At 47.1% G+C, this 25,969-nt stretch overlaps 1 protein-coding gene and 1 pseudogene across 1 annotated transcript; one reads left to right on the forward strand and one right to left on the reverse strand.

Moving 5' to 3' along the window:
* The first annotated feature begins 1,828 nt into the window (after positions 1–1,828).
* On the forward strand, positions 1,829–2,221 carry LOC713497 (large ribosomal subunit protein eL42-like). The gene has a single exon (XM_001113675.5). It carries the CDS (start codon positions 1,855–1,857, stop codon positions 2,173–2,175), a length of 321 nt encoding a protein of 106 aa, XP_001113675.1. The 5' UTR covers positions 1,829–1,854; the 3' UTR covers positions 2,176–2,221.
* A 1,651-nt stretch (positions 2,222–3,872) lies between these two features.
* On the reverse strand, positions 3,873–6,102 carry LOC100426670 (histone-lysine N-methyltransferase NSD3-like; annotated as a pseudogene).
* Between the last annotated feature and the right edge of the window lie 19,867 nt (positions 6,103–25,969).

The following is a 25,969-nucleotide window of genomic DNA, read 5'->3' on the forward strand; positions in this document are numbered from 1 at the left end:
CCCAGATACATATCACCTCTCCATGAAGCTTTCCCTGACTTCCCCTTTCCCTGCCTGACATCTGCCTTCCAAGCAAAGTCAGCCCCTTTCCCTTCCTAGCACCGTGCAGAGGTAGATGGTACTTCTCACATCCTGTAATTATTTGCTTGCATGCCTATGGTACATCGTACCATTGCTCACAAATATTTCCTCTTCCTCTCTGGAGAAGGATTCCACTTCCCTGACCCATTGGCCTCACTCAGGCTTGGCCACTTGACTGGTGCTGGCCATTGAAGTGGGACATGTGAGTTACTGGGGAGCAGAAACTTTCAAAGCCAAGCATGGCTCACCTTGTTCTCTTCCCTCTGCTGCAAGGATGGCACCGCCCCAGCCAGAAACCATGCTACCAGCCTGGTATAGGAGTGGAGCAGGACACACATAAGTGTGAGAGAGAAATGAACTTGACCTCAGTGCTCCAGGCCCCTGGGACCATGGACTCATTTGTTACTGCAGCATAAACTAGCTGATCTTGACTTCAGCTTCTGCCTCTCTTTCCTGCCTTTACCTTCACAAAATCAAGAATGTGATCTTACTGATAGTATACAGCTGGTCTTCAGCCATGCTCTTTTTTTTTTTTTTTTTTTTTTTTTTTGAGACAGAGTTTCGCTCTTGTAGCCCAGGCTGGAGTGCAATGGTGCGATCCGGGCTTACTGAAACCTGTGTCTCCCTGGCTCAGGCGATTCTCCTGCCTCAGCCTCCCGAATGGCTGGGATTACAGGTGTCTGCCACCACGCCTGGCTAATTTTTGTATTTTTAGTAGAGACGGGATTTCACCATGTTGGCCAGGCTGTCTTGAACTCCTGACCTCAGGAGATCTGCCTGCTTCAGCCTCCCAAAGTTCTGGGATTACAGGCAGGAGCCACTGCGCCCGGCCCCGAAGACAGATCTTAATCATCTGATTTCCCATCCATTAATTCAGTCTTTCACCAAGGATGTATTGCGTGCCAATCATGTGCCAGGCACCATCTGATGTGCTGGGGACAGAGAAATAAAACAGATAAAAATCCCTGCTGTTAATTCTAGCCTATGGTGACAAGAGGCAGATCCGTGGCTGCCTGGGGTGGGTGTGGGGGTGGGGAAATGGGAGAAATGGGGATGACTACTACTTTGGGGGTAGTGGAAAATGTTCAGTATCATGGTAGTGGTGGTGGCTGTACAGGTATATATATATATCTGTATACATCCCACAGTTCAGAATTGTACACTTTCAATGGTAAATGGATACAGTTTATTATATGTAAATGATCCCTCAATTAAGTTGATTTAAAAGAACCTGGCCGGGCCCAGTGGCTCGTGCCTGTACTCCCAGCACTTTGGGAGGCCGAGGTGGGAGGATCACTAGGTCAGGAGATAGAGACCATCCTGGCTAACATGGTGAAACACCATCTCTACTAAAAATACAAAAACAAAAAATTAGCCGGGCGTGGTGGTGGGCGCCTGTAGTCCCAGGTACTCGAGAGGCTGAGGCAGGAGAATGGCCTGAACCTGGGGGGTGGAGCTGGCAGTGAGCCGAGATTGCACCACTGCACTCCAGCCTGGGCAACAGAGCGAGAGTCCGTCTCAAAAAGAAAAAAAACAAAAACAAAAAAAACCTGCCCTTGTGGAGAAGCATTCTACTGGGGAAAACAGACAATAAACACATAGATAAATAAAACATATGTCAGAAAGGGGTAAGTGGTGCTCAGAAAAATAGGACAAAGGATCAAAAGTGCTGGTCGTTGCAATTTAAAATAATGGGGTCTGGAACCTCCTATATACTTCCGTTTGCGGCGCGGCTTCTTTCTTTCTTCCCGTGCCGATATCGCTCTCGCAAGCATGGTTAACGTCCCTAAAACCCGCCGGACTTTCTGTAAGAAGTGTGGCAAGCACCAACCCCACAAAGTGACACAGTACAAGAGGGGCAAGGATTCTCTGTATGCCCAGGGAAAGCAGCGTTATGATAGGAAGCAGAGTGGCTATGGTGGGCAAACTAAGCCGATTTTCCGGAAAAAGGCTAAAACTACAAAGAAGATTGTGCTAAGGCTTGAGTGCGTTGAGCCCAACTGCAGATCTAAGAGAATGCTAGCTATTAAAAGATGTAAGCATTTTGAACTGGGAGGAGATAAGAAGAGAAAGGGCCAAGTGATCCAGTTCTAAGTGTCATCTTTTATTATGAAGACAATAAAATCTTGAGTTTATGTTCTAATAATAATAATAATAATAATAATAATAATGGAGTCTGGAAAACCACCCTGAGAAGGGCCAGTGGAGCTCCGCCCAGCCTGTGGTATCCTTCCTCAGGCAGGGGACTATACCCCCAGCTTACAAGCCTTTTCAAGGCACCTTCAGGGTTTGAGCCCAAAATGCACTGCACATTAAGTGTTATTGATGGGTTTGTGGAAATCTGCTCCGTCAGGCTCTGATGAAACTTTTCTAACAGGAGACTGAACTCAGGACTGGGCATGGCTCCCTGCACATAGCAAGTCACAGCAAATGTGTGTGGGGTGAATACTGTCTTCTTTATCCTCCCTTTTTCTACTCCAGTCCAGGTAGACTGTGTATCTACCCACCCAATTTTGCTGTTTCTGGCACCCTTAGTGGGTCTTGCCTGCTCCTCCTGCTTGAAATCATTACCCAGAGGTCTGTGTGTCAGCTCCAGAGAGATGTGCCTGGTGCTCCTTTATCTCAATACAATTCCCCCACCCCCAGGCTCCAGGGGAAATCCCGAGCTAACTTTGGTCTTTCCTAAACTCCACACTTCCCTTTGGGCACCTCTTTCCCCATCCTCTTTCCCCATTGCGGGGCTCTCTTTCAGAATTTGCTTTTTGTTGTTGTTTTTTTGGCAGATGTGCACTAATCATGCTTTATTTAAAAACAAAAAAATTGGCCAGGGGCGGTGGCTCATGCCTGTAATCCCAGCCCTTTGGGAGGCCAAAGTGGGCCGATCACGAGGTCAGGAGTTCGAGACCAGCCTGACCAACACGGTGAAACCCAGTCTCTACTAAAAATACAAAAAATAAAATAAAATAAAATTTGCCAGGCGTGGCACGTGCCTGTAATTCCAGCTACTCAGGAGGCCGAGGCAGGAGAATCGCTTGAACCTGGGAGGCAGAGGTTGCAGTGAGCTGAGATTGCGCCACTGCACTCCAGCCTGGGTGACAGAGCGAGACTCCGTCTCAAAAAAAAAAAAAAAAAAAAAAAAAAAAAAATAAATAAATAAATAAATAAAAACAAAAAACAGTCCATGTTGGAATTGATGAGTGTAAGTTAAATGATGGTTTTTAGGCTGGACCCATGATTTTTTTTTTTTTTTTTTTTTTGATACGGAGTCTCGCTCTGTGGCCCAGGCTGGAGCGCAGTGGCCGGATCTCAGCTCACTGCAAGCTCCGCCTCGCCGGTTCACGCCATTCTCCTGCCTCAGCCTCCCGAGTAGCTGGGACTACAGGCGCCCGCCACCTCGCCCGACTAGTTTTTTGTATTTTTTAGTGGAGACGGGGTTTCACCGTGTTAGCCAGGATGGTCTTGATCTCCTGACCTCGTGATCCGCCCGTCTCGGCCTCCCAAAGTGCTGGGATTACAGGCTTGAGCCACCGCGCCCGGCCCTGGACCCATGATTTAAGCTGTACTCATCCAGCTTAAACTGAAAAAAAAAAAAAAAAAAAAAAAATCATTTGAATGTTAAAGCAGTTGTTCAGTGTCTTGAATAAGAAACCAGGCAGGAAAATGCCAATAATGATGATTGGCAAAATCAAAATCAAAAACAAAGAAACTGTTTATCAAGCTGCCAACAGACAAAGAAATCTTGCAGGGAGACTACAAGTCTGGAGTTTCTGGGATGAAATTGTACAGGAATGTCAGTCTACAGTTTCCTCAACCGCTGTGAAGACAGAGCTGTCACTGAATCCGACAGAGCCCTGCACTCCCCAGTCTGCCCACCCTTCCTGTAACCTGGTCTTCACTGCAGCCCGAGGAACTGTTTCAACCTGCTCCTTTCTTATCTTCTTTGACACAACCTCAGTGGACTTCTCTGATTCAGAACGTGTTCTAATTGATCTTCTCTGTTGCTTCTTTTCTGCTGAGCCTGTAGAACCAGATGTTGCTTCAAGAGATGATATATTCTGCATTGGCTTTTCATTTCTCTGGTTTGGTCTAGAAATTATAAGCCTGTCTTGCCCCCTGACACTTATTTCTGTTTTGTTACCAATTCCCTTTGTTGAATAAACAAGTTGATTAATTTCCCATCCTCTGTAGCATTCTGCAGAGCAAACACTTGTTCAATTTTCACAGCTGGAGACATGTTACATTTCTGCAAATCCAAGCTCCCTTAGTGCATCGTAATGGAAGCTGGTAGGATTTCCTTGCTGCCACAGTTTTCCAGGCTATTTTAACAGGAGGTGGCTCTTCCTCGTCTACACTTGTGTGCCGCCTCTGGCTGTGTCTTCGAATGTCAGTACTTGAGAGTGAGGAGGCCATCTCCCCTGCATTGGTCTATTCTGGCTGAGTACAAAGCACAGATCTCGGTCATCAGGTTTTTTTTAACTTCGGCTTTGGAGACAACATTCTTTTTTTTTTTTTTTTGAGAGGGAGTCTCACTCTGTTGCCCAAGCTGGAGTACAGTGGTGCGATCTCCACTCACTGTAAGCTCTGCCTCCTGGGTTCATGCCATTCTCCTGCCTCAGCCTCCCGAGTAGCTGGGACTACAGGCGCACGCCACTAGGTCTGGCTAATTTTTTTGCATTTTTTTTTTTTTTAGTAGAGACAGGGTTTCACTGTGTTAGTTACGATCTCCTGACGTCGTGATCCACCCTCCTTGGCCTCCCAAAGTGCTGGGATTACCGGCGTGAGCCACTGCACCCGGCCCCAACATTCTTTTTTGCTTGGGATAAACCCTCTTCAGGTTGTTTATCAATATAGATAAAAGTATGCTGTTCTATTCTTTCTTCTCAAGTCATTTTCAGTGCTTTCTCTGCATGGGCAATGCCAAAATCCCATTGAGCATGTTCTCTCTGAGGTCAGGGTTTCCGAATCTTTTGTTTCTCAGAGTGATTGCTGGCTCGTTTGGTTGCCTCAGCCAGTAATTCTTCATACTGCTTATGATCTTTATACTCCTGTACCCATTTTTCATGAACCCACGCCCTCTCTGGCTGTTTGCTAAAACACTGGACATGATATTCTCGGGCACCTCTTGTGTTAATTTTGAAATGAACCTCAAGCTGGGGATCACTTGAATCCATACAAGGTCACCACGGATAGGTTCCCACCTTGGACCACACAAGATCACCAACGTGAAATTTAACACCGGTAGACACTTCTGTTGTTGGAACAGAAGATAGTGTTGGCTGAACTGGGGCTTCCTCTTTTAGTACTGGATCTTCCCTTGGTTTTTCTGATATGGTGTCAACCCTCTCATTTGGTCTATTTTGTTCCTCTGGTTCTAATTTGGGGATTTTGTGTGACTTGCACTCTTCAGATCTTGATGAGTCATGCTTTTTGGTTTTTTTTCTCTTTTCTGCTTTCATGCTTTGACTTCTCGTGTGCTCACTTGCCTATACTTCATTTAAAAGGTCTCCACAAAGGGAAGATTTGAACAATTCCCTGCCATTCTGGATAGTTCTGGTTATTTTTAGTTTAAATTCAGGTGAGCCAGTCTTCTTTGGAATCACAGTTTGTGGTACTGAAGGAGGGGAGTGATGGCTGTGGAGGGGAAGGTTTTTCTAGAATTTAATGTGGTCTTGTGTTTAGAATTTCTGAATGATAATAGTCAGTGGGGCTAAAAGTTTGTAACTGCACCAAAGCCATTGGCTGACCCATTAGGATATCGATTATACGACTGGTATTTGGTTTGAGTTTCATACATGCTGATTGATGGTAGCCATTTGTGAGTGAAGGAAGATGTGTTGTAGGTGAGTACTGAAAGCTTTGCTGCAAGGTAGTTTCATATGGTGTCTGGCCACCATTTTCAGCAATGTCACTGTTGTTATCAAAGGCATCCTCCTGATGGATGCTGGTGGAGTCAACGAGTTGAGGTGGTCGTTGAACTGTGTTTCCCATGATCCCTTGCATGAAAAAGAAAGAGAAATCCATTGTTCTGCTCCAGCATTCTTAACTTTCCCTTTCTCTCATCAGGCCTTCAGTTTGTCCCGTTCTAACGCCCCGGCCGGCCGTGTCAATGCAATCGCAGGAGGGACACGGAGATCGAGGACGGCCACAGCCGGGTCAGGCCAGGCGTGCTGCGGCAGGAGGAAGGCTCAGGAGGTGGGGTGGGAAGGGGAGGCCGAGAGACGGGGGTCGCCGCGCCCCCGCTGCCGCCAGAGAGGGGCCTACGTCTGGCAGCCCGGCCTGGGCAGCAGGGTCCTCGACGCTCGACTGGGAAATCGCACGCCTCTCCGCGGCGACCTGTGCACAGCCCCTGGGCCTCCGCCTCCGTGCTGGCAGCCGTAGCAGCGCACAAAGCCCCCTCGCCCGGACTCTCGGGGTGCCGCCGCCAAATCCTCAGCCCTTCATTAGCCGCGGCGCCTGCCGGGAAGCACAGTCCCGGGTTCGGGGCGATGGGGCCCAGGAGGAAGCGGCGAGTCAGCGGGGCGGAGGAAGCAGGGGCGCGAACCACGAACGCCGGCGGCCACGAGGGTCTGGAGGACAAAGGAGAGACTAGGCGAGAGGGCTTATTGTTATTTATTTATTTATTTATTTATTTATTTATTTATTTTTAAGACGGAGTCTCGCACTGTCGCCCAGGCTGGAGTGCAATGGCGCGATCTCGGCTCACTGCAACCTCCGCCTCCCGGGTTCAAGCGATTCTCCTGCCTCAGCCTCCGAGTAGCTGGGATTACAGGCGCCCGCCACCACGCCCAGCTAATTTTTTGTATTTTTAGTAGAGATGGGGTTTCACCATGTTGGCCAGGCTGGTATCGAACTCCTGACCTCTTGATCCACCCACCTTGGTGTTGCTCTTTTATAACTCTTTTTACCCTTGCACCAAACTAGCATTTAGGGGAAAAAAAGAAAAATCAACAAAAACAAAACAACAACAAAAAAAACCTGTATCAGTTATTTACACGTTAGTTGGAAATAATTTAGACCAGTGTGTCTGTTCTTTGCAGAACACATTCAGTCCTCTCTGATTATTAGAAGGAAGGTTCACCTTTTGATCTTGGTTAAAGAAATTTCAGGCTAAATTTCTGGGGAGGGGATGTATTTCAGGTTCCAGGATCCCAGAATTGCTCTGCACCAGTCACAGCCATCCTTCTTCCCTGCAGCCTCTGTTGGCTGCACTGTGTCTGCTGTTCCTTTAAGAGTGGTTTTGGCAGAGGCCAGGCTGAGCTCTTACTAGCTCCTTACAACAGAACAAGCGAATGTGAAAAGTCTTAAACATTCAGCCTTCTGGTCAGAGGAAATCCCAAAATCAGCATGGCTCAGGATTTTAAGTGCCCCATAGAGTGTCCAAGAGAAGAAACCTAGGAGTCTAGGGTCTTTCAAAACCCCAAAGTTGAAATCTTTCATTAACCCTTCCTGGCTTGGGATTTTAGGCAGCCTTTTGGAGGCCTCCCTTGCCTGGGGCACACTTGGCCATAAACCCATTCATTCAGCCCTACTGATTTAGTGCCCATTATGTACCAGGCAGAGGAAAAGTAGAAATGGTACAATCTATCTTCAAGGGGCTCAAAGTCTGCAGGAAACAGGATCTGTTAACAAATTAGAGCACAAGGGTGTGCTGAGTGTTATAATAGCAGTCTGGTTTGCTGTTGAGAAAATACAGAGGAGGGTACCACCAGGGAGCTTCTATGAGTTGAGCTGAGCCTTGAAGGTTGAAGAGGCATTCCTCACATAGAGAAGACAAAATAGTGCCCTGAATATATACTACAAATGAAAACACCAAGTACTTACCAAGCTCAGATTGGTACATACATGAATAGAGTAGGTGAGTAAAGTAGCAGGGATTGTTGGCAGTGGTGGGAAAGTGGAAGGCCCTCGTCCTGCCTACAGGGCTTCTGCTGGAAAGACAGCCTGGCCTAGATTCAGCCTCCATTTGCCCCTTCTGCTAGGTGCTTTTGTGCAGTGCACAACTCACACAACCTCACATGGCTGCCCTGCCCGGCCATCAGCTGCTTGTTGCCATACTGAAAAAGAGGGTTTGGTTTTGCCTCACTTTGCTTTTTCAATAGAAGCCAGAAACTTGAATTTTTATGTAAAAATTTCCAATTTGTCAAATGCCATTGAAGTGAAACAAAAATCCAGCCTCAGGCTGGATCCACCATAGAGTTTCAGTTTGCAGTGCTGATGGGAACCAGTCCCCTGGGCACATGCTGCTCTCTCTCCTCCATACCACACAACATAGTCCTTTGCTGAGATTTGATAAGGGAGACACAATCATAGATGAAACCCCCTACAGCTGCTGCAAAGCCCTTCAGAAAGATGAGACTGGCCTTTGAACCAGAGGAAAGCAACGTGGGGCTGTACAACAGCAGTCAGCCTGTGAGACTGATGGGTAAAGCTTTAATTTATCGGTGCACCTTGTTCGGAGAAAGCTTCCCTGCCCTCTTGGTTGCCCCCCGTCCAACCCCTCCTGTTTTGCTAATGATAAATGACAAGCAGTGGACATTTATTAATTAAACCACCCGCCGTAGCCAGTGGTAAAACCCAAGGCCACATGCAGGGGAAGCATTCAAAGCATTCCTGCTGCCCCTGCCCAGGGCGCAGGCCCTGGGGTTATCCTTTGCTGGCGAGAGCAGGCCACGGCGGCCACAGCCTCACACAACGGGCCTTCCTAGGATCTGTCTGGGTTCTGGCTGATAAATGGAAATCACCTCCATGGGCCACACAGTAATTAAACTCCTGGCATTCTTTTGACAAAAAAAAAAGTGTTCCTCATGGGACATTCCCACAAGCTGCTGAAGATCTGGGACCTGCAAGCGTCCAGCTGATTACCAAGGAGTTTTTGAAGTTGGCCTTGACTGAGGATCAAAGGAAGATGGGAGTTCAGGGAATGAGGGTGGGGGTGGGAAATGCCTTAGAATTAAGTTGATCATGGGCTGTTGCGGTGGCTTACGCCTCTAATCTCAGTGCTTTGGGAGGCTGAGGTGGGAAAATCACTTGAGCCCAGGAGTTTGAGACCAGCATGGGCAACATGGTGAGACCTTTTCTTAACAAAAAATTTAAAAATCAGCCTGGTGTGGTGGCACATGCCTGTGACCCCATCTACACGGGAGGCTGAGGTGCAAGGATTGCTTGAGTCCAGGAGGTTGAGGATGCAGTGAGCTGTGTTTGCACCACTGCACTTCAGCCTGGACAACAGGAGACCCTGTCTCAAAAAAAAGGTGATCATTTGGTGTTTTAGCTTGAAGCACCCACATTTATTTTCCCAGGACTGAGATGGGCAGAGAGATAAAAGCAGGCCTTGAAGGCTCATTTATTTATATTTCTATTGTTTATTTGTTCACTGATGCACCCCAAATACCTAAAACAGAGCCTGGCACATAGTAGGTGCTCAGTAAATATTTGTTGACTGATTAGCTGGAGATGTGTTCATGTCAATTCTTAACAAAAGCAGTAATCAGGAGAAATTCCTAATTAAGTTCCTAGAACCAGTGGCTTCTAATTGTTTGTTGCCACAGGATTGTAAACACGTTGAAGATGAGGCCAGTGTCTTACTCAATTGACTGTCCCCAGAAGCAGGCACGATGCCCAGCCTAGGGCCTACACGCCGTGGTTTCTCAACAATATCAATTGTCTGAATGACTCAGGGGTAAACCATTTTTCAGTGCTGGGTCAGGCAGAGCCCCACTGGGACGTGACCTGCACACACTCTGGCAGTCCCCTGGGTTGCAGTGGTAGCAGCAGCAGAGTCATAAAGCCTGGGGATCAGAGCCACAGTGGATGTCACAGCTGGAAAGGCCTGAGATCTCAGCCAGTCCCTCGCTAAGCAGAAAGAAGAAATGAATTAGCTACAAATCTTGGGGTCTCTAAAAATGCAGCTTCATTTTTCTCTGTTTCTCCTAGAGACTCCCCATTCTGTCCAACTGCCAAAACCATTTATTTATAATCAATGTCAGCTGAAGTCAGTCATGTCAGACTTAAATTCAATCTATTCCAAATTGCCTCAACTTCCCTTGTCAGGGCATCTACTTAGTTCTGGTGGCTTCTGTGCCATAGGAGGGGAGCTAGAGGAGGGGGAGAGCTGAGCCATGGTCATCAGTATCTGTCTTCATTAGCCTCTTGGGCATGGTCACCCCATTTTGTTGGTGTCTGCTATATCCACATCTTTTTTTTTCTGTAGTAATTAGCCCACACACTCTGTGTGCTCCTGACTCTGCACCTGAGGCCCTCTCAGCCCAGCAGGCCCTACCCAGCACCTTCTATTGGAAGCATTGGAAAACTAGCTGGACCCTTATACTGTAGGGACTCAGGAAGGCTCTGATTGACCTTGAGTGCCATGATAGAACAGAGTTTCACCCACTCAGGGTTCCTGATAGACAGTGGACACAGTCTCCTTTGCATTTGTATTTTCCCAACCGGTTGGGAGGATTCTGTTGGTGCCCACCCCCAACCCCATTGTGATCTTTGTCTCCCTGGTGAGCTATGTATGTGCATGATGGGGAGGGTCTCCAGCAACAAGGAAAGAAGTTACATTTGTCCATTTTCACACTGCTATAAAGGAATACCCGAGACTGGGTAATTTATAAAGAAAAGAGGTTTAATTGACTCATAGTTCCGCATGGCTGGGGAGGCCTCAGGAAACTTACAGTCATGGTGGAAGGGGAAAAGGCATGTCTTACATGGTGGCAGGTGAGAGAGAGTGTGTAGGAAGTGAAGGGGGAAGAGCCCCTTATAAAACCATCAGATCTCATGAGAACTCACTCCCTATCATCAGAACAGCATGGGGGAACCACCCTCATGATCCAGTCACCATCAGCAGTGCTCTCCCTCAACACCTGGAAATTACAATTCAAGATGAGACTTGGGTGGGGACACAAAGCCTGACCATATCAGAGGTTGATCTTGCAGCATTTTATTCTCTGAATGTCACATGGGGAAATGGAGGTCAAGAAGGTGGAAAAGACTTGCCTAAGGCCACACAGCATGAGTGAGTGGCAACATTGGGCCAAGAGCCTGGGACTTGGTAAACCTCCCCTGAGCCCTCCTCCTGAACCAGGACCTGTCTCGGGTTCTAGCACACGCAACTGCAACCAGCAGGGTATGTGTGATAGTCTTAAAACATGGCCACAAATTCTTTGATGGTCTTCCCATTGAGCTGTAGGGTCTGTCTCTCTCTTTTCTTTGAATATTGGTAGGTTTATTCTGCCAAGAGGCTGCTTCAATTAATTGAGTACCGAGAAGTGATGCTATATGACTTCCAAGCCTAAGTCATCTCAGGCCATCAGCTTCTGCCTTTGTTAATGGAACACTTGCCTTTGGAGTCCTGAGCCTCTGGGTAAAAAGTTCAACTATCCCAAGGCCACCATACTGTGAGGAAGCCCAAACTACATAGAGGGGCCATGTGAAGGCACTCTGGTTGACAGTCCCCACTGAGACGTCTCAGTCCAGGCACCAGGCATGTGAGGGAAGAAACCCCCAGGTGATTTCAGCCCTCAGCCTTTCCAGCCACCTCCAGCCATTTGAGTCTTCACAACCCAGGCCCTAGACATTGGAGAGCAGAGAGAGACCACCCTGTTGGGCCCTAGTCAAATTTTTAAACCTCTGAATCTGTGAGCCTAATAAAATGGTTGTTGTTTTATGCCACCAACTTTGGGGTGGCTTGCTACCCAGCCATCTTAACCTGCTGGATTGGTACCCCTTAAGTCTCTGATATCCATGCTTCTGCCCGGCCACTAATGAAGCCACATCTGTTCCCACCAGAAGACCACTGAGAAGGCCAGTGAATGTGTGGTGGGTACCCTTGTTTGAAGGAAGTTGGGTGAAGGAAGCATGCATGACTGGTAACAAAAGAATGTACATCTGCGGAGGTTGTTCTGGAAGTATTTTAGGGAAGTAAAGGAAGGGAATTAAGACTCATTGACAACAGACTCCATTCCTCGCCCGGCCCATCCTTATTCATTTATTCAACAAGGGGTCTATGAGCAACTACGAGGTGCCAGACCCTGTGTTAAGATTCTGGGACATGGACGCAGGCCTGGCCCTGGTGGTTATCTTAGTCCAGCTAGAGACAAACATTAAATAGTGATTAATGTACATACTTTGAATGAAAAACTTAGGGCGTTCTGAGAATGGGTAGAGACCTATTTAATCCTCATAATATCCTTCTGAGGTGGGCACCATCCTTTCTATTTTGCAGGGTAATACTAAGGCTCAGAGGGGTTAAGTGACCTTCCCAAGGTCACCCAGCAGGGGAGACACCAGATTGCAAAGAAGCAGTCCCTAGCTACCCAGTGCAGCCAGAAAAGCAGAGGCATAAATGGCCAGCTGAGCAGGAGACTCCTCAGGCCAACAGGGGCACGGTGGGGTCAGCACCCTCAGACTGGCAACCTCTGAGGGAACAGCATTAACCCCTGGCTTCCCAGGGGTTTGTTAACCCAGCAAGGCTTGTTAACAAGCTTGTTAATCCAGCAAACCTGCACTTCTCAAGAAAAAATGGCCCTCTACTGGGAGGGGATGATTGAGCTCCAATCACCTAGCAGTCCCTGGGCAGCCACACTCACCATCTATAAAATGAGGGCAGACATAGAGGGTGGGAGGTATGGTAACCATGAAGAGGCAGTGGCTGGGACTCCTAACCCATTCCTTGATTCTGAGTCCCCAAGGGCCAGTGGTGGGGCATCAGGAGGTGAGACAGGACGTGCAGACAACCCCCCTCCAAGAGATGTCACAGAGAAGTGGGTTTCAGACCTTGGGGTGTGGAAGCACCTGGAGAATAGGTGAAAATGCTGATGCTTGGCCCCACCCTGAGGGATTTGGGTTCATCTGGTCTGGAGTGAAGCCCAGGCATCTATGGGATTTTTTTTTTTTTTTTTGAGACAGAGTCTTGCTCTATTGCCCAGGCTGGAGTGCAGTGGCGCGATCTCAGCTCACTGCAAACTCTGCCTCCTGGGTTCAAGTGATTCTCCTGCCTCAGCCTCCTAAGTAGCTAGGATTACAGGCACCTGCTACCACAGCTGACTAATTTTTGTATTTTGAGTAGAGACGGGGTTTCACCATGTTGGCCAGGCTGGTCTGGAACTCCGAGACTTAAGTGATCCGCCCCCATCGGCCTCCCAAAGTGCTGGTACAGGCCTGAGCCACCGTACTTGGCCAAAAATGTATATCTTTAGATGAGCTTTTAATAGAGTTCTTCAAATACCCAAAAGAGTAGGGAAAACTAGGATGCTGAAGATGAAATAAGTGACTAGGCAAATAAATCATTAGGGAAATTGGCTTCAGGCTCATGGTATTGTTCCCCACAGTGCTGGGCAAGTTACTTGTCCATTCCCAGTTTCAGTTTCCCCCACTTGAAAAATTGAGCTGATAAAATTGATTTTGCCTGGCATGGTGGCTCATGCCTGTAATCCTAGCCTTTGGGAGGCTGAAGTGGGTGGATCACATGAGGTCAGGAGTTTGAGACCAGCCTGGCCAATGTGGTGAAACCTCATTTCTACTTAAAAAAATACAAAAAATTAGCTGGGCGTGGTGGCGCATGCCTGTAGTCCCAGCTACTGCGGAGGCTGAGGCAGGAGAATTGCTTGAACTTGGGAGGCGGAGGTTGCAGTGAGCCAAGATCGCACCACTGCACTGAGCCTGGGTGAGTGCAGAGTGAGTGAGACTGCCTTAAAAAAAAAAAAAAGATTTCACAGTGTAGTCGTGAGGACATTGTAAGAGGGTGTGAGCTATGTGCCAGGTGGGTGGTAAACGTTCAATAGATGCTACTTTCCTTCCTTCCTGAGCATTTGGACCACACGGAGACCTCCCTGCTCTTGGCTTTGGCTTTAAGGAGCCTGTGGTCACTGAAAGGATTTCGCACTGGAAGTACATGCATTCGAAATGGATACCTAAGTGTATATTTTCTGGTGTAAACTATATGTCGACTCTAACTTTAGCCCGGGGGAGCTTTATTATTTGTCTCCCTTTCATGAAAGCTATAATAGAGGAAGAGAAAACCCTGCCTCTCACATTCCGATTCCTAAATACATAATTTATAATTTTCTGGGATATTATTTAAGTTTATTTTAGTTCTGGATACATACCATCCCCGTGGGGTGCTTATTTAAGTTTCGGGTGGGCTCTGGAAAGGCCTGGAATGCCTCAAAAGGAGGGAAGAAGATTCTTTCCATTCATTAAACAGCAGGGCCTGAGGTCTTTGCAGGTTCTAGGGCTTAGAAGTTTCCTCAACACCAACTGAGGAGTCCCAGGGCAGGGGCTGAACTCACACCAAGCTCTACTTCACATGTCCTGAAGGTTTGACAGTTGGGCCTCCTTCTGGCTTTTGCATCCTCTGCTCATACTAAGGCCAACAGAGGGACAGGTTGGACCACGGTCTGTCCGGGGGCTCCAGCTTCCTCTTTTCCTCTCAGTAGGCATCAGGCCAGCTGCCCATACCTGGTGCCCGGGTATGAGAAGAGACCTTTGGCTTTCACCAGGTTCTTGAGCAGGTCAGGGACCTCCAAAAGGATAAATGCCATTGGTCAGATAGTCACTGTCTACCTCCCTTCCATCCATTTCCTGCCTTCAACCCCTGTTCTTGGGACAAGTCCTTCGATAGCATTCAATGGCAGATCCCCGAGGAAGGCCCCAGGCTTGCTGAACATCCTTCAAGGAAGACTTCAGCTCCTGGTCCTGCAGTGAGTGTTGTTAGCAGCGGAGGGGCTGAGCGAGGCAGTGCAGTGAGTGTGTTGTTAGCAGCAGAGGGGCTGAGCGAGGCAGTGCAGTGAGTGTGTTGTTAGCAGCAGAGGGGCTGAGCGAGGCAGTGCAGTGAGTGTGTTGTTAGCAGCAGAGGGGCTGAGCGAGGCAGTGCAGTGAGTGTGTTGTTAGCAGCGGAGGGGCTGAGCGAGGCAGTGCAGTGAGCGTGTTGTTAGCAGCGGAGGAGCTGAGCGAGGCAGTGAGTGCAGTGAGTGTTGTTAGCAGCAGAGGGGCTGAGCGAGGCAGTGCAGTGAGTGTGTTGTTAGCAGCGGAGGAGCTGAGCGAGGCAGTGAGTGCAGTGAGTGTTGTTAGCAGCGGAGGAGCTGAGCGAGGCAGTGCAGTGAGTGTGTTGTTAGCAGCAGAGGAGCTGAGCGAGGCAGTGAGTGCAGTGAGTGTTGTTAGCAGCAGAGGGGCTGAGCGAGGCAGTGCAGTGAGTGTGTTGTTAGCAGCGGAGGGGCTGAGCGAGGCAGTGCAGTGAGCGTGTTGTTAGCAGCGGAGGAGCTGAGCGAGGCAGTGCAGTGAGTGTTGTTAGCAGCGGAGGAGCTGAGCGAGGCAGTGAGTGCAGTGAGTGTGTTGTTAGCAGCGGAGGGGCTGAGTGAGGCAGTGAGTGCAGTGAGTGTTGTTAGCAGCAGAGGGGCTGAGCGAGGCAGTGCAGTGAGTGTTGTTAGCAGCGGAGGGGCTGAGCGAGGCAGTGCAGTGAGTGTGTTGTTAGCAGCGGAGGGGCTGAGTGAGGCAGTGAGTGCAGTGAGTGTTGTTAGCAGCAGAGGGGCTGAGCGAGGCAGTACAGTGAGTGTTGTTAGCAGCAGAGGGGCTGAGCGAGGCAGTGCAGTGAGTGTTGTTAGCAGCGGAGGGGCTGAGCGAGGCAGTGCAGTGAGTGTGTTGTTAGCAGCAGAGGGGCTGAGCGAGGCAGTGAGTGCAGTGAGTGTTGTTAGCAGCGGAGGGGCTGAGCGAGGCAGTGCAGTGAGTGTTGTTAGCAGCGGAGGGGCTGAGCGAGGCAGTGGGATGGGGCTCTTCTTTTTTGTTCTGGTTGCAAATTATAAACTCCCAAATGCTGGAGCTCCAGACTGAGGTTCACAAACTTTAGTGTGAAGAACAGTCAAGTGTGCTTTGAAAAGCACCCCAGGAGATGCTGATGCAGGTGGACACTTAAAGAAATACTGGTTGATAAAGTTTCTTTCTTTCTTTCTTTCTTTTTTTTTTTTTTTCTGATACGGGGTCTCGCTCTGTGGCCCAGACTGGAGTGCAGTGGTGCCATCTCACTTAACCGCAACCTCCACCTCTGGGGTTCAAGCAATTCTCCTGCCTCAGCCTCCTGAGCTGCTGGGATAATAGGTGTGCGCCACCATGACCAGCTAATTTTTGTATTTTTAGTAGAGATGGGGTTTTGCCATGTTGGTTGGGCTGGTCTCAAACTCCTGACCTCAGGTGATCCGCCCGTCTCAGCCTCCCAAAGTGCTGGGATTACAGGCGTGAACTACCACACCCGGCAGTGGTTGATAGTTTCTAGAAAGCTGTTCCAAGTTACTGGCTGTTTTTGAACTGTTCGAGCTTAAAAAAAAGTAGGCACCCTTTAGGAAGGCCAATTGTGAAGCAAAAGTCCCATTCCCAAGGAGGGCAGGCCTGTGAGCACGTTAATGGCAGCAGTGGCAGCTAGCAACCACTTTTGTAGCCCTACTGTGCACCAGACACTGTTCTAAGCACTCATAAACATTAATCTAAACCTCCCAACAGCCCCACATGCCAGGATACCCATACCTCTATTTCAGGAAAGGCCATCTGGACCCTGCAGGAGGGCAACAGGGAGAGAACAAACAGAGCCCCGTAGGTGAAAAGGAGGAATGAGAGGCTGGAGAGGAATGGGGAGCATTAGAGATCATAAAATGTGGTAGACAGAATAATGGTCCACAGGTGTTCACATCCACATCCCTGAAACCTGTGAATGTTACCTTATCTTACCTTATGTGGCAAAAGGGACTTTGCAGGTGTGATTACATTAAGAATCCTGAGATGTGAAGATCATTCTGGATTATCCAGAATAATCCAGGTGGATTAGGGGAACCCAATGTCATCACATTTAAGGGTCCTTAGATGTGGAAGAGAGGGGTAGAAGGGTGAGTCAAGGGGGTGCCATGAGAGAAGATGGAAGGGGTCACGAGCCAAGGAATGCAGGCCACTTCTAGGATCCGCAAAAGGCGAGGATACGTGGTCTCTCCAGATAGGAGCACAGCCCTGCTGGAACCTGGATTTTAGCCCCATGAGACCCATTTTACACTTGTGACCTTTAGAGTTGTAAGGTCATTAATTTGTGTTGCTTTAAGCCTCTAAGTTTGTGGTAATTTGTTGCAGCAGCCATAGAAAACTAGTGGAAGGAAGAAAAAGAGCATTAAGAGAGATTTCTCACTTTGCTTTGAAAAGTGGCTGGAAATAGATGGGGCAACAGGGAGAAGATGGCCTAGAGCAGAACGGGGGAGAAAGTCTTCTTCTGTGACTAAGGAAGAATGAGGCTTCTAAATGGCCCTCAGGAAAAAGTTTGTGCCATGATGCTTTTCAAGAGAGAGTAGAGATCAATCAATCTCTGTGCTGTGTTCTTACATGAAATATTTGGGAGGGAAGGGTTGTGGTGAGTCACTTGTAATTTTTTTTTTTTTAAATACCTGCCACTCCCAGTTTTCCAGATAGCTGAGGAAAGGCTGGGGTTCAAATCCTATAAAAGCCAACATTATTCAATTGGTATATTCTCTAAAATGTACATAAAACATCTAGGAGGACTTCATAACGACTAAGAGCAATCAACTGCTAATGCACTGAGTGCTTATTTTTTCCAGGCACTGTATCAGGCATGCTGCTTCATTTAAATTTTGCAGGGACTTTTGAAGTAGGTCCTACCTTGATTTCCATTTTGCAGGTGAAAATCATCACATTGAGATGTGGCCCTTCAGCCTTCGCCCTTTGATATGGTTTGGCTCTGTGTCTCCACCCAAATCTCTTCTTGAATTGTACTCCCATAATCCCCATGTGTTGTGAGAGGGACCTGGTGGGAGATAATTGAATCATGGGGGCAGTTTCCCCCATACTGTTCTCGTGATAGTGAATAAGTCTCACGAGATCTTGTGGTTTTATCAGGGGTTTCCACTTTTGCGTCTTCCTCATTCTCACTTTGCCTGCTGCCATCCATGTGAGACAGGACTTTCTCCTCCTTGCCTTCTGCCATGATTATGAGGCTTCCCCAGCCACGTGGAACTGTAAGTCCAATTAAATCTCTTTCTTTTGTAAATTGCCCAATGTCAGGTATGTCTTTATCAGCAACGTGAAAATGGACTAATACACCCTTCTTCCTCTTTGCTAAAATACCCTTTTGATGGTGATCACGAATTGGCCTTTGTGTGCAGGGAGTTTTGACTGGTCTGCCAATGCCTTTCCTTTCCTTTCCAGCTATGAATGGTTTTAAAAAATATCAATGCCAAGGCCCACCTCATAACCATTAAATACAAAGCTCTGGTAGGGGCCCAGGTGTTTCTTTTCTTTCTTTCTTTTTTTTTTTTTTTTGAGATGGAGTCTCTCTCTGTTGCCAGGCTGGAGTGCAGTGGTGCAATCTCAGCTCACTGCAATCTCCGCCTCCCAGATTCAAGAGATTCTCCTGCCTCAGCTTCCTGAGTAGCTGGGACTACAGGCACGTGCCACCACGCCTGGTTAATTTTTTGTATTGTTAGTAGAGACAGGGTTTCGCCGTGTTAGCCAGGATGGTCTTGATCTCCTGACCTCATAATCTGCCCGCCTCGGCCTCCCAAAGTGCTGGGATTACAGGTGTGAGCCACCACTCCCGGCTGGACCCAGGTGTTTCTTAAAAGCTTTCAGGTGATTCTAATGTTACAGTCAGGGATGAGACCATTTCTAAGGCAATCTTGATGACTCCTTTCCTCTTAGCTAGGGGTTTGCCTGTAAACTATTCTGACCAAGGAGGCATGAAGTTTTCTGTTTCTGGATGTTGTCATCTGCAAATGACAGGAAGGAACCTAGGATCTGAGCATGCTGCTGAGCTGCCTGAGTAGCTCACCTGAATCCACCCTATTTCTAGACTTCTTGTTATATGATGAATAAATGTCCTCCTGGTTTAAGACAGGGGTTGGCAAACTATGACCCAAGAGCCAAATCTGGCCCACTGCTTGATTTTGTAAATAAAGTTTTATTGGAATACAGCCCTGCCCATTTGTTTATGTATTGTCTACATATTGTTTAGTGCTACAGTGGCAGGGACGAGTAGTCATGACAGAGACCTTATGGCCTGCAAAGCCTCAAATATTTACTCTCTGGCCCTTGGCCCTTTACAGAAAAAGTTTGCCAACTTCTGGTCTAAGGGTCTTTTTGTGAGCCTTTCTATTACTTGCAGTCAAGGGTATCTGTTAGTTTGGGAGTTTAGCTTCCCCAAGGTGGCATTGTTAGTGATGGCAAGTTTTGCCCTTTTTAAGCTATTTTTTATGAGAGAATAATTACAGAATGATCTTTCAGGGATTCCAATAATATCAGCCAATCCTACTGCCCACAGGGATATGGGATCACACAGGCTGGGGCTTCAGATAGGTCTGGATTTATGTCCTGGTTTTATCATATAGAACCAATTGTCTTTGAAAAGTGACTTAATCTTCTAGTCCTCAACTTTCTCATCTAATATGAGGACAGTTATATCTACACAAAGGATGGGTACCCTCATGGAAGCAATTCCAGACAAAGGAATCCGTGCAAGCAAAGGAAGCAAGGTGAGAAGTCTCCAGGTACACATGGAGAGCAGGAAGCTGCTCTGCCTGACCTAAGCCAAGAGCATAGAAAAGGGGTCATGGGGCACACTGTGGTGAAGATAGGCTGGCATTTGTTGCATAATAATTTCTCCAGTTGTCTTGGGTTTCTGAGAGGGAGCTTCTAAACCCTTGGAATTTCCCAAGTGATAGGAATGTCTTTGTTATTCATAGTGAGCCACTGGGACCATGCCTGAGTTTATACTAACAAGGTGACTCATGGTGGGCCCCTAGATAGTTTCAAGATGGGGACTAGTCATTAGGAACCAACCAAATGATTAGAGGGTTGGAGTTTTGAGCCAGATGATACCAGCCTGACCTCCAGGGAGGGAAGGAGGTTAGAGATTGAGTTCAATCACATGACCAATTATTTGATCAATCATGCCTCGTGATGAAACACCAATAAAAACTCTGGACAACAAAGCTCAGTTGAGCCTCCTGGTGGGTGAACACCAATGTGCTAGGAGGGTAATGCATCCTGACTTCATGGGGAAAAGATATGGAAGCTCTGTGTTTGGGATCCTCCCAGACCTCACCCTATGGATCTCTTCATTTGGCTGGTCCTGATTTGTACCCTTTATAATAAAACTGTAATGGTAAGTATAGCACTTTGCTGAGTTATGTGAGTCATTGTAGCAAATTATCAAATATGAGGGGGTTGTGGGAACCCCCAAATTTGTAGCCAGTTGATCAGAAGTGCAGATGGCCTGAGAAACCCCATATTATGTAGGGTCTCTGAAGTGAGGGCAGTCTTGTTGAAGACTATGTCCTTAATCTGTGGAGTCTGTACTAACTCCAGGTAGTTGACACTGCAAAAGTATATACTGCTGTATTGCAGAGCTGGATTCATGAATGCCTGTTTCCAGACTTGGATTTAATTTGGTTGGTGATGGGGAGACATAGAAGGTTTATGAGCAGATGAATGACAGGATTGGTAACTGAGATTCTGGAAGAATAATTGGGCAGCAATAAAGGCTATGTAGAGCTCTCCCTGAGTCACAGGATCCCTTGGTTATGCACTCTCAACTTTGACACGTGATACTGGTCACCAAAGATGCTTCCTTTCAAAAATAAACAGCAGCTATAAAGGAACTCACATATATTGGTAGGGCTGGAGCCATCCCAGGGCAGGCCAGGCCCAGGAGCTACAGGAAATCCTCACTTCTGGAAGCAGAAGGTCAGTTGCTTCTTCCTGGACCACACCCTCTGCAGACATGGGCTCATGGAGGAGTCCTGGAGGCATACACAGCCCAAGCCTTTGCTTTCCACCATAAGGGGATGGCAGCAGAATCTGGGTACGGCTTCCTCTTGGAGGTTTGGGGAACCTGGTGACATTCAGGAGCCCCCCTTTTTAAACCTTGTGTTCCCTCCAGCTTGCTTCTTTCCAGCAACAGCTAGCCACTGGGGCGTTGTATTTCAGTCTTTCTGGGGCATCCCCTACAAGATACGCACTGGCACTGCTTGCTCTCTCTCCCTGGATCTGATTTAGCCTTCACTGAAACCCTGCTGAAGGTGATGACTTAATCTCTGGGCTGAGTGAATGCAGCCAGTATGTTCAGATGGATTCTGCAAGACAAAAGCTCAAATCTGTTTTGTGGCTGCAGATACACATTCGGACTTAACCACATCCATGGTCATTCCAGTCACAAACACAAAGGGTGCTATGAATTCTTTCCATGAAAAATAATTTCCATTGTATTGTTTCTGTCATCATTCATTTCATGATAAGTCAGTTAAAACAGCCAGTCCGAGTCTGTCATTGATCCCAAGAGCCCCATAGTCGTGTCCTTAACTTACTGATGGTTTTAGGTCTTAATTGTTAGCAGCAAAGTTTCTTTTCAGGAATTCTGTTTTCTCATTGACGTTGATGAGAAAGAAAATTTAGAGAGATGCTAGCGAAAAAATTTCATTGCCCTCAAAGAAGTAGCAGTCTTTTTTCTTTAATATACATTGTGCATCAAGCAAAATCATTTTCTGAGAACTAGTTCCAGATTGCATCCAATGTCACGGGTTGTGTGTTTTATTTATTTATTTTCATATTGAGATATAATTCACATACTGTAAAATTCACCATTTTAAAGTATACAATTCAGTGGTTTTAGTATATTCAAAAGACTGTACAACCATCACCACTAATTCCAGAACATTTTCATGACACAAAAAAGAAAATTCGTCCTCATTAGCAGTCACTCTCCACTTCTGCTGTCTTACATTTCCTGATAACAACTAATCTCTCTTCCATCTCTATGTACTTGCCTGTTCTGGACATTTCATGTAAGTGGAGTCATATAATATGTGGCCTTTTGGTCTGGCTTCTTTTACTTAGCATGTTTTCAAGGTTCATCCATGTCGTGAGATAGATCAGTGCTTCATTTCACTTCAGAGTTACATAATACTCTATTGTATGTGATGCAGGGTGGGTGAGCCCTAAATTGGGACTTAGCCTATGAGGGTTTTTGGCTTTGCCTAGGAAAGAATTCAAGGGCAAGCCAGAGGTAGAAAACAGCTTTATTGAAGTAGCAGTGTTAGAGCTTTGTGACTACTCCTGCAGAACAGGGCTACCCCACAGGCAGAGAGTAGCAGCTCAGGGCATTTTGCAGTCATATTTATACCTACTTTTAATTATATATAGATTAAGGGGTGGTTTATGCAGAAATTTCTAGGGAAGGGGTGGTCACTTTTGGGTCAGCGGGTAATTGCCATGGAAAGAAGTGGTAACTCCTGGGTGTTGTCATGGCAATGGTAAACTGACATGGCACACTGGTAGGCATATCTTATGGAAAGCTGGTTCTGCCCCTTCCTTGTTTTAGCTAGTCCTCAGTTTGGTGTCTGACCTTCATCTCTGGAGTTGAGTCTCACTTCCTACCTCATATGGATATACCATAATGTGTATATCCATTCATCAATTGATGGATATTGTATTGTTTCCAATTTTTGTCTATTATGAATAGTGCTGCTATGAACATTCATGTGCAAGTTTCTGTACTGACATATATTTTCACATCTCTTGGCTATATACGTAGGAGTGGAATTGACGTGTCATATAGTAAACTCTATGTTTAACCTACTGAATTAGAGTATCTGGGACTAGGGCCCAGCAATCTGTTTTAACAGCTCTCCAGGTGATTCTATGATCACCACAATTTGAGAGGCACTGCCCTAGAGTAAGGGGCAGTAAACAGCTAGGTAGTAAATATTGGGGTTTGCAGGCCAAGAGTCAAAACTGAGGATGTTAGGTAGGCACTTATTTGATAAGAGTGTAAACAAATTTCCAAAAATTTTTATTGACAAATTGAAAAATGTGATCATAATAATTGGTAACAGGGTTGTTTCTGTTTGTTGGTTTTTGGTTTTTTGAGACAGGGTCTCGCTCTTTCTCCCAGGCTTGAATGCATAGCTCACTGCCACCTTGACCTCCTGGGCTCAAGTGATCCTCCTAAGTAACTTGGAGCTACAGGCATGCACCAGCACACTGGCTACTTTTAAAATTTTTTTGTAGAGATGGGGTCTCCCTATGTTGCCCAGGCTGGTCTCAAACTCCTGGGCTCATGTGATCCTCCCACTTCAGCTTCCCAAAGTGCTGGAATTATAGGCTTGAGTCACTGCGCCCTGCCAGGAAGTTTTTTGTAATGCAGATTTACTAATGAGAAGAATGTGTTTGGTTTTTTGTTTTGTTTGTTTTGTTTTTTTGCAGGGTTGGGAGGGCAACATTTTACTTAATTGGGATTCATAGTTGGTGTTCCCTGTCGTCAAATCAATTGCAGATATTCATCTGTAAAAACCATTCTTCTGGCCGGCACGGTGGCTCATGCCTGTAATCCCAGCACTTTGGGAGGCCAAGGCGGGCGGATCACCTAAGGCAGAGAGTTCGAGACCAGCCTGACCAACAAGGAGAAACCTTGTTTCTACTAAAATACAAAATTAGCTGGGCATTGTGGTGCATGCCTGTAATCCCAGCTACTCGGGAGCTGAGGCAGGAGAATCGTTTGAACCTGGGAGGCAGAGGTTGCAGTGAGCTGAGATTGCAACATTGCACTCCAGCCTGGGCAACAAGAACAAAACTCCGTCCCGAAACAACAACAACAACAAAAACCATTCTTCCCTCATGGGCTGTAAAGTAATAAGCCGTGGGCCAGATTTGGCCTGTGACTCTATGGTGTCAACTAGTTCTGGTGCATAGCAGCCCCCAAAGTTTTAGCAGCATGGTTAGTGGAGAGCTGTGGCTTTTGCCTCCATCTCAATTTTTCTTTGAGCAAATTACCTCTCCTGACAGTCTGGTTGGGGGTGTTAGTTGTGGGGTTCTGGCACCTCCCATCCCGGCCCCAGCTAGAGCAGACGGGCCCACAGGAATTTGAATCTGGAGGGAGTTATCAGTGGTGGAGAGTAGAGGCTGCAGGAATCTTCATATAAGTGGAGTCATATAATATGTGGTCTTTTGGTCTGGCTTCTTTTACTTAGCATGTTTTCAAGGTTCATCCATGTCATGGGATATATTAGTGCTTCATTTCACTTCTGATGGCAGGGCCCTGAATTAAGTCCTGCCCTGAGGATTACACTGTTACTTCTAAGCCTTGTGGGATTCCTGAGAATTGCATCCCATCTGCCCCTGCTCTAAAATCTACACAGCCTTTGCCATATCCATTTATCGATCTGGCTCAGCAACATCGACTAATGATGCTTAAATCCTGGGCAGGTATACTTGAAGTGGCCCCAGAGGTTAAAGATCTGGATGTTCTCCCTCCAGCAACAGCTCCACTGCCCCACAGCCTGGGGATTTTCTGTTCTGTTTGTTATTAATCACTTACTTATTGCATACTTATATGTGCCCAAAATGGGATCCTCTCTTGCCCTATTTGGCTCATGAAATTGTAAAGTGGTACCCATCTTCTAGAAAGCAATCCAGCAATATATGAGAAGAGCCACAGAAATGTCCCCCCTTGGGGAAAAGAAATAATCCTAAGTAGAGAAAAATGTATTTGAGCAAAGTTGTTCATGGCTGCATTCTGCCCTTCCATGTCCAGAAATGGATAAAAGCTGAATCTACTGCCAGCAAGTACCACCACCTCCACCCATTCAGGATGCAGAGGGTCCCCACCATTGGGTTGCCTCACCATTGGGTTGCCTTCCAGAAAACAGCTTCCATGATGCCCAGTAATCTCTGTTTCCCTTAATCTCTCTCTTCGCCTTCCTTGTCTAAGTTTCTTCTCTTAGAAAAGGAGCTTCATCCCTTTTGGTCAGCAGCCAGCAAATCTGAATTGCTCCCCATGGCCCTTGTGCACAAGGTAGATAGAACCACCTGCTCCACATCCTCCCATCCTCTGAGTGGAGGGGCCTTGAGATAATCCATTTCTCTCACAGTGGATTCTTTTTTTTTTTTTTTTTTTTTTTTTGAGACAGAGTCTCACTCTGTCGCCCAGGCTGAAGTGCAGTGGCTGGATCTCAGCTCACTGCAAGCTCCGCCTCCCGGGTTCACGCCATTCTCCTGCCTCAGCCTCCCGAGTAGCTGGGACTACAGGCGCCCGCCACCTCGCCCGGCTAGTTTTTTTTTGTATTTTTAGTAGAGACGGGGTTTCACCGTGTTAGCCAGGATGGTCTCGATCTCCTGACCTCGTGATCCACCCGTCTCGGCCTCCCAAAGTGCTGGGATTACAGGCTTGAGCCACCGCGTCCGGCCTACAGTGGATTCTTGATGTATCACTCTAATGATTTATGAGGTTAAAAGGCTCCCTTCTCAGTAGGGGTGAGGTTAAAAGATTCCCTCCTCAGTAGGGATGAGCATAGAGAGGGAAAATGGGCTGATAGGGCCAGAGAATCCCATCCACCACATTTACGATAGTGAAAATATTAGAAGCCATCAGATGCTCCAAACACCTCTTGTACCAGCCAAGGGGGCTGACCCAAGGCAGGATCCCAGGAGCTAGGGTTGAGTGGGTGGGGGAGGCACTCCAGGCAACAAAGCATCAGATCTGAGTATGGGTGCCAGACTCAGCCTGAGAAGGTAGGCCAAAGCCCAGTTCTAGAGAAGCAGCCTGGATAAGCTGTTTTATTTTGTTTTTAATTGGTTGTAGACACAAGGGGAATATGGAAAGCCATTGGCTCAGGTCTCAATGGGTCTCAAATTTAGACTTCTGCTATTTTTTTCTTCAAGTGCAATTGCATATTTAGTCCCAGAGAGTGACTCTGACAAGACCCAAAGAGAACATTTGTCTTTTGGCCTTGACCTTGTCTCCACCTCTGGAGAGTTGGTATCACCTGTGGTACCTTATTTGTACATTTCTCGTGAGTTTCATAACAATGTTATACCATATTACTGGTGAAAGGAATATTAATTTGTTCAG

This window comes from Macaca mulatta, chromosome 16 (assembly GCF_049350105.2).
Source record: "Macaca mulatta isolate MMU2019108-1 chromosome 16, T2T-MMU8v2.0, whole genome shotgun sequence".
In the NCBI taxonomy this organism is placed as follows: Eukaryota; Metazoa; Chordata; class Mammalia; order Primates; family Cercopithecidae; genus Macaca; species Macaca mulatta.

Excerpts from the sequence above, each read along its gene's own strand:
- LOC713497 (XM_001113675.5), top strand. The coding sequence starts at position 1,855 with ATGGTTAACGTCCCTAAAACCCGCCGGACTTTCTGTAAGAAGTGTGGC.